The 15,616-nt window shown below is 45.0% G+C and overlaps 1 protein-coding gene across 2 annotated transcripts in view; it reads left to right on the top strand.

The window, feature by feature from the left end:
- LOC138952779 (ral GTPase-activating protein subunit alpha-1-like) overlaps positions 1–15,616 on the top strand; it is a 499,987-nt gene that overhangs the window by 469,995 nt on the left and 14,376 nt on the right. Inside the window, exon 48 of one of the 2 annotated variants that reach the window (XM_070324511.1) lies at positions 3,499–4,812. The exons of the other annotated variant lie outside the window; for it this stretch is intronic. Coding sequence (XP_070180612.1) covers positions 3,499–3,593 — 95 coding nt within the window. The 3' untranslated portion in view covers positions 3,594–4,812. Of the gene's footprint in view, positions 1–3,498; positions 4,813–15,616 lie in introns of those variants that run through there. 2 annotated transcript variants of the gene reach the window in all.

The raw sequence follows: 15,616 nt of genomic DNA, 5'->3' as shown, positions 1-15,616 counted from the left end.
ACTAATTGGGATTCCCCCAATTTCCTCGACCTTGACCTCAGAACTCTCGAAGCCACTACTTCGGCTTTCAATTTAGCTCTTGCATACCGAGTAGCTGGCAACTTTGCTTCCGAAGTTCCCACTTTCAATGTTAATTTGCAGGGTCTCTCACTGCTTCTTAAAATGTCCTTTCCCATCCAAAAGAAACCTCCAACGCATACTACAATTGCAGGACATTCCTGTTTTTAAGGCAGCTCATTGGGAAATGAGCTCAAGACAGAATATCGAAGACGTGAAATGCGTCAATCGAGCAACTGTCGTAACTTGGCTACAATGAGACGGTCGGCTACCTTGCACCATAGACACAAACTGTGACATTCTTGTTTAATTTAGGTGAAATGCTTGAAAAGCGACAGTTCGATCAGTTACTAACCTAAGAAATGTTAAGTCCTTTGTACTGGAAACTTGCATTCTCCCAGTTTGTACTACGTTGCAAGCCCCTGGAGCAATTTTTTGATTAGTGCTTTTGTGAACAAGAAACAATTAACAAGTGGCTCTATCCCATCTCCCCCCCTTTCCCCGTCGCGATATAACCTTCGTGGTTTAAAACGATGTTAAACACCAAATAAAGAAAGATCTCTGAAGATGGTCTATACAGGAGAGAAGATATCATTAATAACAACACTCTTCTGTACGGCATATAGTGAAGAGACCTTCAAAGAAGACGTATTGCCATAGTTAGCCATTGAATGCAATATGTAAGACTGCATGGAGGCTGATTTCTACATTCTTTCTTTCTTTATTTGGTGTTTAACGTCGTTTTCAACCACGAAGGTTATATCGCGACGGGGAAAGGGGGGAGATGGGATAGAGCCACTAGTCAATTGTTTCTTGTTCACAAAAGCACTAATCAAAAATTTGCTCCAGGGGCTTGCAACGTAGTACAATGTATTACCTTACTGGGAGAATGCAAGTTTCCAGTACAAAGGACTTAACATTTCTTACATACTGCTTGACTAAAATCTGTACAAAAATTGACTATATTCTATACAAAAAACACTTAACAGGGGTAAAAAGAGAAACAGAATCCGTTAGTCGCCTCTTACGACATGCTGGGGAGCATCGGGTAAATTCTTCCCCCTATAACCCGCGGGGGGTTGATTTCTACATAATTGAGTATCTTCAAACCACAGTCATGACGTGAGGAGAAAAAAAACCTTGATATTTTATTAAGTAAGAGCTCAGCATTTTGGTTGTCCTTGTATTTATTGATTAATTTCTTCATTGTGCTGTACAAAATTATGAAAAAAACAAAGTTGGACAATATTTTTTTTTTAAACACTAAAAAACATTTGAATAGGTCGACCCATCCCAGTGGTTTTTTTTACCTCTAGCTGTCAAATTTATTCTCATCTTTCATCTTCACTTGTTTGCTTTAACACTCTCGTAACAAACCCATTCATTGCCAGTAAATGTTGAACAATATCAGCAAGAAGAATCTCATGAGCGCACGTGCCACCCAACCTCCATCATAAAACATCAGCTTCTAGCTACAGTGGTGCCTGCACAATGAGGCCCCTCCAATGAAGGGGCACCTCCCAAGAAAGGACACCTTCTGTTGTCCCAATGTGTCTATTATCTTGACAAAAATTATACATGTACATGTCCGTTAACTAACAAAATGTGTGCTTTATATACTTCACAGGCCTAATGGGGACATTAAAACTGGTGATGTGAGGGGGAAAAACCGACAGCACCTGCAATAAAGGGACAATATTTGTACTGGTCCCAAAGCTGTCTAATGTCATCCCAGGTACCACTGTAGCTTGTTCATCACATATTCCCACACTACAAAATTCTCTGAAACTGAAAATGCTCTGAATCAACCCTGTTCATTTCCTTTAAATTATCATATGTATTATTAATTATCAATATATTTAGTTTGTGCCTCCATCACTTGTTTCTGAACAGTACATTGTTAACAATAATTATGAGCTCCACTACAGTGGGACCTGTAATATAAAGCCTTGCCAATCAGAATATCATTAGTGGGGTTTAAAGAAAATAACGCTCTGTCTCTGTCTCTCTCTTTTATGTCTCTTCAACTCTGTCCCTGTCTCTCTGTCTGTCTGTCTGTCTGTCTCTCTCTCTCTCTCTCTCTCTCTCTCTCTCTCTCTCTCTCTCTCTCTCTCTCTCTTTTTCTCTCTCTTTTTCTGTCTGAACCTACGAACTCGCATGTGCAGAATTGCATAAATCATTTTTGTTCTGCTTGTTCATGCTAAACAATTTTGTCTCGTCATTTTTGTTGAGTTTGTGAGTGCAAAACCTCGTATACACAAGAAAACAGCCCATGACTTGGGGTCAATTCCTCATATCTGCACATTATTGTACCTACATCAGGCGCACTGCATTTGATTAGCACAAAAAGTAACACGAAGCCTCCCCAGTACATTAGAAGTCCATGGAAGGCAGAATGTTACAGGTAACATTAACACAGATTTAAAAAAATTTTTTTTTCGTTTTTCTCATAACTGCAAAACTGCACATACGAGGTCTTGCATTGACAGCGACGAGATGTTTTTTCCTGTAGTTCACAGACTTGTTGTACATGTAGATGGGTCTTCTTCCATGGAAGTTCCTCAAATTGCGTAATAGAGTGTTGCAATTTTTTGTCTCCACCATCTGTACGTATCATCCTTCATCAGCTACTCTGGTGACTGCCTTTATAGTTCACCGTCGAACTGATGTGGCAAACTTATGCACTGACTGTGCATTCTTAACAGTATCAAATACTACTCGCTAAAAATCCCTATTTAAATAACGTGACATTGGTGATATATACATGTAACTGTAATTTCGGTCATTGTCAATCATGTATAGTGATCAGAATGTGTCTTCTGTTATTGTATTTGACTCTCCCCAGTTCTGTTGATTGTGGATAATTACCATCAGATAACTAATGTATCTCCTTTTAGTTACAGAATTCTGATTTTCTCCCTTACAGTGAGAATTCTTAGTCCCTCCTTTGTTAACAGAATTCTGATTCTCCCCCTTGAAAAGAGAAATCTGAGTCACCTTTCCCTGATGTTAATAGAATTATGATTCGCTCCCTTGGGAATTCTGAATCCCTCCCATGTGAACAGAATTTTATTTCCCTACCTTGTTAACAGACTTCTGATTCCCTCCCTTGTTAGCAGAGTTTCTGATTCTCTTCCTTTTAATAACATTTTGGATTCCCATATTTGCAAGCAGAATTCTGATTCTCTCCATTGTAGTCAGAATTCTGATTATCTCACTTGTAGTCAGAATTCTGATTCTCTCCCTTGTTGAAACATGTCTGTTTCTCTCCTTTGCAGTCAGAATCTAATTCTCTCCCTTGTAAATCTGATTCCCTCCCTTGTTAACAGATTTCAGATTACCTCCCTTGCAGTCAGAATTCTAATTCCCTCCCTTGTTCACAGAATTCAGATCCACTCCCTTGCCATCAGATTTTTGATAACCTCCCCTTGCTGTCAGCAGCTCAGCATCACCACACCGTACCAGCGGCCATCTTTTGGTCTGGGGGCCTCAGACGACATCCTCGCCCCAACAGCTCCGATTTTGACACGCTCTGAATTCCACCTGACTCTTAAGGCAGGTTCCTGAGATGTCTTCAGGTACTTCACTTGATGCTTCAGAGTGGAGTATTGGAATGTTTTTCAGGTTTTGACGAGTGGTGCAAATTGCTGACACGCATGGATATTTGACCATCTTTGCCTTGTTGTGCTGTGACAAAAGAGGAATTTTCTGGATTATACACCTTGATCTCAAAACAAAGTACTGCCTTTCTAAAAACTCTGATGAGCAATTTTAGCAGTTGTTCATTGTCATCAGCGTTTCCAGTTCGAAGCTTAAATGTCCATTGTAACTGATTGATATTCATTACTCTCGTGCCAGAAGTCCCTGTTGGTTTTTCAGCAAATTTACTCTTCCAAGAATTGTCTTAATGCTTTACAGGCTGGACAAAGAGTTTTAAAGGGAAATGCCTCTTGAAATGACTGATTGTTTTGTTGCATCAATATCGTTTAACCATTCTTCACAGGAAGGGGTAGATATTAAAGTGTGAGTACTACAGGTTGTTTTTTCCAGTCGTTTGTGGTTTAACTCATGCTTTGACATAAAACTTACCTTGTTCAATCTTTTCCTGTTGTACAACCTTTTCATTCTGTGGATTAACTTGTACATTTTTGTTATTGGAAAACATGTATTTTTGTCTTTTCTGATTTGGACTTTCAACATATGCATCTTGAATTTATTTTGTTGTATTCTTTTGTTAACCGTTTAGTACTCAGTAACTGTATTTTGTGATTCAGCGTCTTTTACTGTGAAGCTTTCAGTTAGTACTGACCTTTTCTTTTATTATTAATGCAGACAATGTACATTGTGACTGATTGTGTATTCATGTTTCTCTGTAGCCTTCTAATTTCTGTTCTTATTTGATGTCTATCACACTCAGGAAAACACATTTTGCACTTACATCTCAAGTTGTCAAACAAAACAACAGTTCAGAAACCTGAAAAACATATGAAGTATATACCTTGAATATATACACTGAGTTTATGAGTGAACCTGTGTTTGACACTGGGGTGGGGCACATGGTACACAGGATGTGAGTCTGTCATCCAAATGGGAAGTGTACCTGTACGACTGTTTTTAGTGACAGATGACACCTGCTTATATGGCCCATATAAGCAGGTGTCCATTGGAGTTCGGTTATTACATTGAGCAGGGGACAGATTCAATCACATATTCTTACGTCAACTCACATAAATAGCATTAACTTCAGTTCATTGCTTAGGTATTGAAGTAGTACTTGACCCTGGTACAGGGGGAGGTAATTCCCAAAACAAAACAAGTCCGTAGTCAAGGACAGGAGTCACCTCCCCTACCGGTAACCCCGCGTATGCGGGAGCCCTGCTACCGGTCATCATTCCACCCACTTCAACACTACTGATAGGACGTGTTGTAGTTCTCTGGCAATTCTTTGTCTTGGTCTTTGTGGAAGGCCATTTGACCTTGGTTTCCTGCGTTGCGTCTCTTCTTCTTGGTAAGAACGTTCTTGTTTTCGCAACCCGTTTCGACAGTTTGTAATTTTTGCCTTCCCTGTGAAATTTTGTCACCACGTGTTACGTTGGCACTTCGTTTCATTATGGCGGATAAAAGGCTCGAAGAGCAAGTCGAAGCAAGTCTCTCTTCTCGCTTCCCCGGGGAAGGATAAAGATAAAGATAAAGCCAAAGCGAAGCCCAAGACGCGAACCTCGGTAGCTTCTAAGCCGTCTGAAGTGCAGGTTTTCGATCCCGCAACTAAGGAGTCTGCACGCGTGTCTATCGACTCTACGTCGTCTGCACGGGTGTTTCAGTCACCCCCTTTGCTTTCGCCTGTTTCTCGGCCGAGTGATGTTGTGACTAGGGTTGAACTTTTGTCCATGTTTGCCGCGCTTAAGCAAGATTTGCAGTCTATGCATTCGGCTGAGAGGAACATGGCTCGCTCGACGGTCGCTTCCCTACCGCCTGGCGTGGGGGACGTTTCGTCTCTTTCTCGGCTTCGTACGTCGGCCACCATTACTTCTGCCGACATCGGACCGGACTGTTCTGGTCTGTTGACCGATTCACCTGGTTTTCCAGGGGAGTTTGGTCTCTCAGCACCGCCCATCTCTAGCGCTCCGGCGTTGGGTGGTGTTAGTGGGAGTTCTCAATTTTTTGGGGGCTCTCACATACCTGTTTTCCCTGGTTTCGCTTCTGCGTTTCCGCCGGGATTTCGGACGACTCCTCCTCCTCGGCTGCATTCTGCCCCTGTGGCATCTGTGCGGGGAAGCGGTGACGCGCGCCAGTCTGTCTCCCTGGGTTCAGCTTTGGCTGTTCCGGCCTCTGGGGGGCAGGCAGCAACAGCTTCCTTGTCCGTTTACGGCCTGGGAGAGGTTGTCGGCGGACAACGGCCTGCTACTTCCGATTCGGCTTCGGCTGTTCCCTTCACTAGTACGCAGGTGGTAGCCTCCTCCGGTCTCCCCTCGGGGTTTCCTGTCGCGGCTACCCACAGAATGTCACTCTCCACTTCCGGGTTTGCTTCGGCGAGCATTTCCGGCGGAGGGCAGCACATCGGTGTTTCCGGTAGCAGTGACCCTGCTATTCCGGCTCCGGTGATGCACCGACTTCCGTTCGCTACTACCGGTTCCGCTTCGGCGGTTCTGGTTTCCGGTAGCGCTGTCGCTGGGCAATTCTTGGCTATTGGTTCTGCACTTCCGAGTTTTGGTCAGCCGACTTTGGCCACTTCCTCCTCTGGTGTTCCGGCGGATGTGTGGGTTTCCGGTGGGATTCCGGACCACTATTCTGACAAAGAACAGGAAGGTTGCTTTGAGGGAATAGAGGGTGATGACGATTGTTCTGAGTCTGATCCTCCTTTGCGTATCCCCAGCAAGCTTGGCCCTACTCTGGAGTTGGCGGCGGAGATCACTTCGCAGTATTTTCCCGAAGGTGTCTCGGCCAAATCTACTTTCGCTGCTCCTCCTCCTTCCGCTATGGCGGATTTTGCGGGCATCGGGAATGCTAAGGCGCGGTTTCGCTTTGTCGAGTCGCCTTCTGTCCCTTTTGCGATGGCTCAGGTGTTAGGTGCAGACGCTGCCTCACCCTTCCCTCTTTTGGTCGCTCATGGCAATGCTCCTGCATCTGCTCAGCCTTGGTTGGCCTTGGCACAGGCAGGCGGCGGCCCACCAGCCAATTCGAGGAGAACGCGGCTTCCGAGCAAGCCGCACTCCCTCCTCTCCTCGTTTTCGTTGCCCAAAGCGCCACTTCCGGTGACACCGGAACTGGCTCGTCTGCGGCAAGACGGGTATAGCTGCGAGAGAACCGCCGTTTGCATGGAACAGGGTCTCCTAGGGCTAGAGGAGAGCGGGCGTTCCTCCATTGAGCTTTCCTCTCTGGCGGAAACGCTGATTAGGTCTTTGATGAGAGCCATTACGTCATCCATTTCAGGATGACGCGGTAGAGGCAGACGCAGCCATGCTCCTGGCTGCTCTAGCGAAGGTCACTGACACCCAGATGACGAACGCGGCTCGTCTCTATTTACAAGTTGTGTTTTGGAGACATGAGGCCCTTCTCAACGGCTCGCGTTTGACTGACAAAGCCACCATAGACTCTTTGTGAGTCTCTCCCTTCTCCGAGGGGGCATTGTTGGGGTCGCGGTCACTGGAAGCTCTTCGGAGGCAAGCCGAAGAAACCCGCGACCAGCATGTGGTTCAGCTGACGGAGCTTGCTCTCAAGCAGCAGAGCAACAAACCACGAGGGTCTGCCCCAGCGCCTTCCAAGTCTTCTGGGCAGAAGGCGTCCCACGCAGGAAGAGGCGGCTCGAGGTCCCGCCCTTACCAGCGTAAGCCTTCCTTCGAGAAGCGGGGGTCTGGGCGCAAGCCCAACCCCCAATGAGACACCCCCAAGCCTCTACCCCTTGGTAGCAGGCGGCCTCTCCCGGGCCCTTCCAGCATGGCTGTCCCGGACAGACAGTCTCTGGATCACCATGGGGATGATTCAGTCGGGGTTCCGTCTTCCTTGGCAGGGAGACAAAGCACCTCTGTCCAGAGCGCCGGCCAATTTCCGGTTTCCGGTCAGCGCCGACGCTCGGGAGGCAATCCAAGCAGAGATCCTTCTATTGCTGCAGAAACATGCAATAGAAGAGGTTCTCGACCACTCCTCTTTGGGGTTCTACGGCAGGATTTTCGTCGTACCCAAGGCGTCCGGAGGGTGGCGTCCGGTCTTGGATCTTTCGCCTCTGAACCGCTTTCTGCGCAAAGTTCGGTTCACAATGGAAACGCCAGCGACCGTCAGGGAGGCGCTTCGTCCCCTAGACTGGGTGACGTCCGTCGACCTGACGGACGCTTACTTCCATATCCTCATGCACGAGGCAGACCGGAAGTGGCTGCGTTTCGTGTGGGGGGGACCGAGTGTTTCAGTTTCGAGCTCTACCCTTCGGGCTTTCACTCGCCCCCTGGGTATTCACAATGGTGGTGTGCCAGTTTTGCGCCCTTGTGCGGCAGCACGGCGTTCGTCTCAGAGTGTACTTCGACGACTGGCTGATACTTCATCAGCAAGAAGCACTCTGCCACCAGCATACCCGGTTCGTTCTTGCCCAGGCACAGGCTCTTGGCTTTCAGGTCAACCGAACCAAGTCCGAGTTGACTCCGTCACAGACCTTTACATACCTGGGCATGGTATTCGATACACGGGAGTGGACGGTCCGTCCCACTCACCGACGTATCGACAAACTGCAGGCCCTCCTGTCTTCCCTGTCAGGGCGACATTCGGCTCCAGCCAGGATGCTTGCGTCGCTCCAGGGCCAGATGGAGTCCATGTCGACTCTCATCCCACTCGGCAGGGCACACAAGCGCCCATTTCAGGAGGCACTCAGTTCAGTCTGGAACCCGGCCTCCCAGGGATGGGATTGTTTCAGTCCCTCTCGGGGGCTGGTTTCAGCAGACCACGCTTCAGTGGATGAACACTCTCTGGCTCACACAGGGCGTGCCCATAGCACTACCTCCTCCCTCCACGCATCTCTTCTCAGACGCGTCTCAGAAGGGCTGGGGAGCTCACTTGGACGCACACACGACTTCCGGTCGGTAGTCACCAGAGCAGCAGCTATGGCACATCAACCGCCTCGAGCTCGAGGCGGTGTTCTTGGGCCTACAGCATTTTGTCACCGCCCTCCGGGGCAACCACGTGTTGATCCATACAGACAACACGACGGTGGCTGCTTATCTCAACAAGCAGGGAGGCTCTCGGTCTCAGCTGTTGTCCAGCCGAGCATGCGAGATACTCTCTTGGTGCGCTCACCATCAGATTCTGATATTGGCTCGCTATCTGCCCGGCTGTCTGAACGTCTTGGCCGACGCTCTCAGCCGTTCCTCCCAGGTCCTTCATACAGCGTGGACTATTACCCATCAGGCGCTCCTACGCCTTTGGGCGCAAGTAGAGCGCCCGATGATCGATCTCTTTGCCACGAGATTCTCTCGTCGCCTCCCGATCTTCGTCTCCCCCTTTCCGGATCCGGAGGCGTGGAAGATCAACGCGATGGCGATCAACTGGACAGGGTTAGAGGCTTACGCCTTCCCACCCGTTCCGCTCATCGGAAAGGTCCTGCGAAAGGCCGACCTTCTTCTCGTGGCTCCCCGCTGACCGAGCCAGCATTGGTTTCCGGACCTTTTGCGTCTCGCCAGCGGCCCTCCGATCCCTCTCGGCCTCAGGCAAGGGGAGCTGCTTCAGCCCAGGACGGGGATTCCGCACAATGGCCCCCAGTTCCTGGACCTTCACGCCTGGAGACCGTGCGGAGATCATTGAGGCGCTCAGGCGCCTCTGATCTCACTCTGGACTTGGTCCAGAAGGCACACTCTGTTTATTCATCGCATTGGCTGTCTTGGACTAGATGGTGTGCAGTTAATGGTGTTAACCCGGTCGCTCCGCGATCGATGCAGGTCGCAAACCATCTGGCATGGCTCTGCTCCCAGGGTCGTGCAGCGCCTACTCTAGCAGTACGCTGGTCCGCCATTTCCGTGACACTTAAACAGCTCGGGTGCTCCATCTCCCTTGGGGGAGTCATCGCGAGCGTGTTGTAGGGCGCCGCCCTCAGTACCGCAGCAGCAAGGACTTCGGTCCCGGCTTGGGATGTTCTTCTAGTATTAGAATTCTTACGTTCTAGTGCATTCGAACCGTTACAAGACGCTAGCCTCTCTAATCTTACGCGTAAGACTCTCATGCTAATCCTGCTCGCTTCGGCGCGGAGAGGTAGCGAGATCCATGGCCTTTCCGGCCTAGACCGTGACATCGCGTTCGAAAGAGACGGTTCTGTCTCACTGCGTTTTCGTCCCGATTTTCTCGCAAAGAATCAAAAACCGGGCTTTCACCAGCTATTTCCATTCGGCCTCTCCGGGACATTTTGGCGCCCGGCGATCCGGATCTTTCTAATTGCCCGGTACGAGCGCTTAAGGCGTATTTGTCTCGCACCGCGCCACTCAGAGCATCTAATCAGAAATTGCTATTAATTCTTTGAACACAGCTAGAAATAAAGACATCGCAAGAACCACGCTTACCAGATGGTCTTCCACACTTATAAGGCTTGGCAGACTCAAGGGGGGGGGGGGGGGGGGCAGTCAGTCCTCCCTCTACATTCGCCTCGAGCGTGGGCGACTTCATTAGCTGTCCTCAAGTCTGGAAGGATGTCGGACGTTCTTAACGCCGCTTACTGGACATCTCAGGACGTCTTTCTCAGCTACTACCTTTGGGACATTGCCAGCACTCGCCCGGACGGTACTAGCTGCCTTCCAGCACTGGTTGCCGCAGGCCAGATATTTCCTAGAGAATAATGTGAGTATCCCACCACCGCCTTTATGTGCAATCTGCTATTTATGTGAGTTGACGTAAGAATATGTGATTGAATCGAAAATTTCAACAATAAATTTTCATTTAATTAATATACTTACTCAACTCACATAGTTCATACCCTGCCAACCATCCCCGCTAACATTTTTATGTGTTGAAGGTGTGTGTTTCCGTGGGGGAATGATGACCGGTAGCAGGGCTCGCGCATGCGCGGGGTTACCAGTAGGGGAGGTGACTCCTGTCCTTGACTACGGACTTGTTTTGTTTTGGGAGTTACCTCCCCCTGTACCAGAGTTGAGTACTACTTTAATAGCTTAAGTTAATGCTATTTATGTGAGTTGAGTAAGTATATTCATTAAATGAAAATTTATTGTTGAAATTTTCGATTTCTAATTAGACAACAGTAAATGGTTTGGATGAATGCATTTCAGACTAAAATTACATGCATACAACTTCATTCAAGCACGTTCTGCTTCCATAATAAAAAACAATAAAAAGGATTGCACTCATGCTCTATGACACCAAGTCTTGTATGACTGAACAACAACAAAACAGTTACAGGTTCTCTGATGATGGGTAAGTTAGAAAAAAACTGACCAGATCGTACAAGGCTTCAGTTTCCTTTTTTTCTTGATATTAACTCTCATGGTGATTTCATGATTGGTTGCAGTTCGTTGGAGTGTTCCCAACTTACGTTTCGGTGAGGCGATTGGTATTTATGTTTGAAAAGTTCTTAGTGCCAGAATTATAGCGTGGATGCAGGTTTATAATATAGTTCACACACAGTTCACCTTCACGTTCGGAAGCCATCACACCCAAATGGGTGCAGATTTCGGTAAACTAACTTAGAACTGATTTCAGCAAACTAAAACTCAAACAACTAATTTTGTGTCTCTCCAAAAATGTGTTTTTGACCCATTCACTGCCAATTAAGAGCCTTGTGTAAAGCTTGGGTAGCGATGTATACTACTCATCAAAAGAAACTCTGGATAGAGGCGTTTGTGTGTAGGTCTTTGCTATGAGACTGTTCATGTTAAAATCAGTTCTATTATTTGAAAGAGTCGATTCATTTCTCAATGGTAGGTAACACAAGGTGGTTTTTTTTCTCCAATAAACAGTGAACTGAGACAACGGCCAGGCTGCCATTAACAAATTCCTTAAAGATGAAGTTCCACAAATAAAAAGTCAACAAAAATCAGATCAGCAAAATAATGAGCAACTTTTGCATTTCAATAGACAGAACCATTGGTTTTTTAATTGCTAACTGTTTGTTTTGTTCAGCTATCAAAATTGTTATGTCATCCCAAACATCCTATTTGTGTGTGTTTGTGTGTCTGCTCATATGTGAATAAATGTGTGTGTTTGTTTGTCAGAGTTAATAGTGGCACCCTACTGTATAACAGGGCTTAATTGCCAGATTAGGTATTAATTTTTTTGGTATCTTGATTATCATCTACGAGCAGAGATTGCGAGGCTTCAAGTCGTAGCTATTTTTGTCTGGTTTGATAGTGAATGGGTCAGATCAAATATGTACCTGAAACATAACCCACAGACTTCATTTTCATTATGCGTGTTAAGTCACTGGCTGTTTGTGAAGAGTGTATTTTTTGCACGAAAACAAGTTTGATATCTTGTGGTGTGCTTCACAAAGAAGGTGTACTGTACATGTGCATAACCATCCCAATCCTTGATATGATAAAAGAGATAATACACTCTGAAGACACTGCATATTTAAATGCTCAATGACAATGTGCATTTGGTTTTTTCCTTCTTTTTTTTCTGTCCTGCGTTACTGGGCAAGTGCGACACATTATTCAATGGCCAACCCAGTCTGTATCATGACGAGCACAATTATTACAATACTTTGCACCTAATATATACATTATATGCGATAATCAACATCCCTTTTTGACTCCCTATACAGGACTGACCAAGCTTACTTTTTTAACATTTTCATGTCATCGTTTTTGTATTTTTCTTATATATATATATCTCCCCAATTTGCTCCCTGTCCCAACAGTTATAATATTTTCTCTTTTTTCCCCCCTCAACATAAGGGAAACATGCTTGTTGCAAAAATACACCTGTGTGGGCTCAGAAAAGCAAACAAACACAAATCATTTACAAGCAAAACATTAAGCCACAACACTGCATCAAAAATCGGTCAGACAAAGAACCAAAATAGTGGAACCCCCCTTTTAAGACTTAGAAGAAAGACTGACTACCCTATGGGTCTTTTGACCCCCTTGACCTGCAAATTCTAATGGTATATTAAGTCAAATTTAGGCGAATATAGCCAAGTTTGCTAAGGGGGGGTCTATAGAGGCAGGCCATTGCCCCCCCCACACACACACACACACACACACACACACACAAAAACCACCACGCTCCCCAAAAATGTGTTTGTCCAAATAAGCTAAATAATGCAATCTGCTGCCGAATGAACTAAGGGTTTTTTATGTATTATATGTTACCAAATTCTGTGTCAGTATGTGTTCGGTTTGGTGCGCAATGTTTGCTTTCCTCAGTCCAAATCAAAACGCTGTAAACTGTGCATACGGTGATGCAGTGGTAATTTCAGTGCGCCGTTTCATCCGTTGAATTGAATTCTTATAGGTCTTTTTCCAGATTGTATGCGCTAATTGTGCACAACACATCAGTAAACTACTACCCTGATTAAAAAGGAAGGAATCTTAAAACGGTGGTAAATTAAATTTAATGAGATTATGAACAGAATATCTGAAAAGCAAGGCCTTAAAAGGAGGGAAGTGTTAAACTGGGGGTGGGGGGAGTGGGCTTCCATTCTGTCAACAAAAACGTTCACACCTGGAAGCCATGCAGCAAACCAAATGAGCAAGATTAGCAAATGACTTTCATCTCTACTTTGCCAAAACTATTGTCTAATCTACTGCTTTCCAACTAATATTGAGGACTCGACTTAAGAGAAAATTGTTTCCAATGAAGGCTGAAACAGTTATTTCATCATCCAAATTAATCAGTTCAATATTGCATCAGGCTGAAATGTTGCATCAGAGTAGATCTGAAGTGTGGAATGTTCCAGCTTCTCTGTCTAATGCGTAGCATGTTTAAAAGTTTCTGTCCCCAAAGCTGCGAGAACTATGGACAGAAAGGAGCATTTGCAAAGCTTAAGCTTTCAGAATTGGTAAGTTTTATTTTTCTATGGACATGAATACTATCCTGTAGCGCAATCACTCTTTTAGGTTTATTGTTTTCTTCTTCGTCATTCTTCACAACTGTAACCTGCATGTCTTCTGCGAGTTGAGTTTATTTCTTTTGTTGTTGGTCTTTATTTTTGCATACAGCAGATACATTTTCTCTGTGTGCTGTGTTGAACTGAGTACAAGTACATGTATCACAAAGATCTTATCCAGGTATAGAAGAAGTTAATTTTGGGGATGGGTTAGGGGAATGGTGTGGACTGGGAGGTTGAAGGGGCCGTGTCACCTTGGCTGGATCTTGATTCCCACAATTACTTATGCCAATGAGTTTGGCTCATTTAGCTCATAATCTAAGACCTGGTTTGGGTAAGCTAGGCTACTGTAGTGTGAAGATAGCATGTCCTTTGTATGACAGGACCAACACTTAAATATCTTGATGGATTCCACCAAACCATATAATATAAATGCAATAGATTGAAAGAACGGAAAGGGATTTGTTTTTCTCAACTTTTATTTTATGTGTTTATTACACCTGCACTGATTGTGTGATTAGACGCATGCATGAGAGCATGTTTTTATCAAATTGAACAGCAAATGATATATATAACAGGTTCATGTTGTGTGGTTTTATTTCTGTATGACTGATTTTGCTTTGCCCTCATTGGAATGACTTGCAGTATGTTTATTGTATGTCTTATAAATGTTTTACTGAATGATCAATTGTTGATGTTTTGGATTTGTTTTGCTTGAATGTTTTGATTCTAAACTTGGCCAAAAAATTATTGCAACAACTTTCGCACGCTAACAAAAGCGGTAAAACGCCAATCCATTTTAGTTCAACTTAATTTATATGCTGGAAAAGGTAATTATGTCCACCGTTCATATCATTTGTCCGATCGGTGGTAATTTCTACAGGCATCCCGTTACAGCCTGTCAAACAAGGTCACCCCCTAAAATCGACCTGACAAAAACCAAAGCCCCGTGTTTTAAAATCTGCAAAAAATCAGAATGTGCACTTACCAAATACTTCTGACTACCGTTAGAAACGCCATTCAATTTCCAGTTCAGAGCATTTTGTTTGATGCACCTTACTTCTCTAGTCTTTGTGTAGCCTTTTGACAAAGGCGGTAGGGGTCAACCGTTTCGGAGGCCAAAAAAGGCACGTTTTGTGGCCATTTTTGAGGGGGTCCTTCACTCAAAGAGCCATATCTGCTCAAGTTCTCAATGAATTGCTCTAGAAATTTCAGAAGTTATGACTAATAGGCTGACCAAAATCTGTGTTGATTTTGGTGAACGTGTATACTAAGCGTGTCTTATAATGCAACGTTTCCGAAAGACCTAAACAAATATTCGTATTAATTCAGGAATAAATTACATATTCTTACTCCGAATCACATATAGCATTTGACACAGTCTGAGATGCTAGGTACTGAAAACGTCTAACATTTTTAAAGGGAAGCAACCCCATCACCAAAAAGGCTTAAAATAGCAGGTACCCTGGGAGTTACCTTTTTTGGCCTCTGAAACGGTTGACCCCTACCGCCTTTGTCAAAAGGCTACACAAAGACTAGAGAAGTAAGGTGCATCAAACAAAATGCTCTGAACTGAACATTGAATGGCCTTTCTAACGGTAGTCATAAGTGTTTGGTAAGTGCACATTCTGATTTTTTGCAGATTTTAAAACACGGGGCTATGGTTTTTGTCAGGTCGATTTTAGGGATGACCTTGTTTGACAGGCTGTAACGGGATGCCTATACAAATTACCACCGATCGGACAAATGATATGAACGGTGGACATAATTACCTTTTCCAGCATATAAAGTTGAACTAAAATGGATTGCGTTTTATCGCTTTTGTTAGCGTGCGAAAGTTGTTGCAATAATTTTTTGGCCAAGTTTAGTATGAACACCACACCTGGAATGTGCTTTAAAGAATTCATTGCTTATTCTTTATTTTGGGTTTGTTGAATGTGGAATTTTCACCCCCTTCTCTTCTTGTACTTTTATTGACCTGCTTAATATCCCTTTTCTTCAGTGTTGCTTTGAAGTCTCCTTTTTCAT

Source organism: Littorina saxatilis, linkage group LG17, assembly GCF_037325665.1.
Source record: "Littorina saxatilis isolate snail1 linkage group LG17, US_GU_Lsax_2.0, whole genome shotgun sequence".
NCBI lineage: Eukaryota > Metazoa > Mollusca > Gastropoda > Littorinimorpha > Littorinidae > Littorina > Littorina saxatilis.
This window is presented reverse-complemented; position numbering and strand designations above follow the sequence as displayed.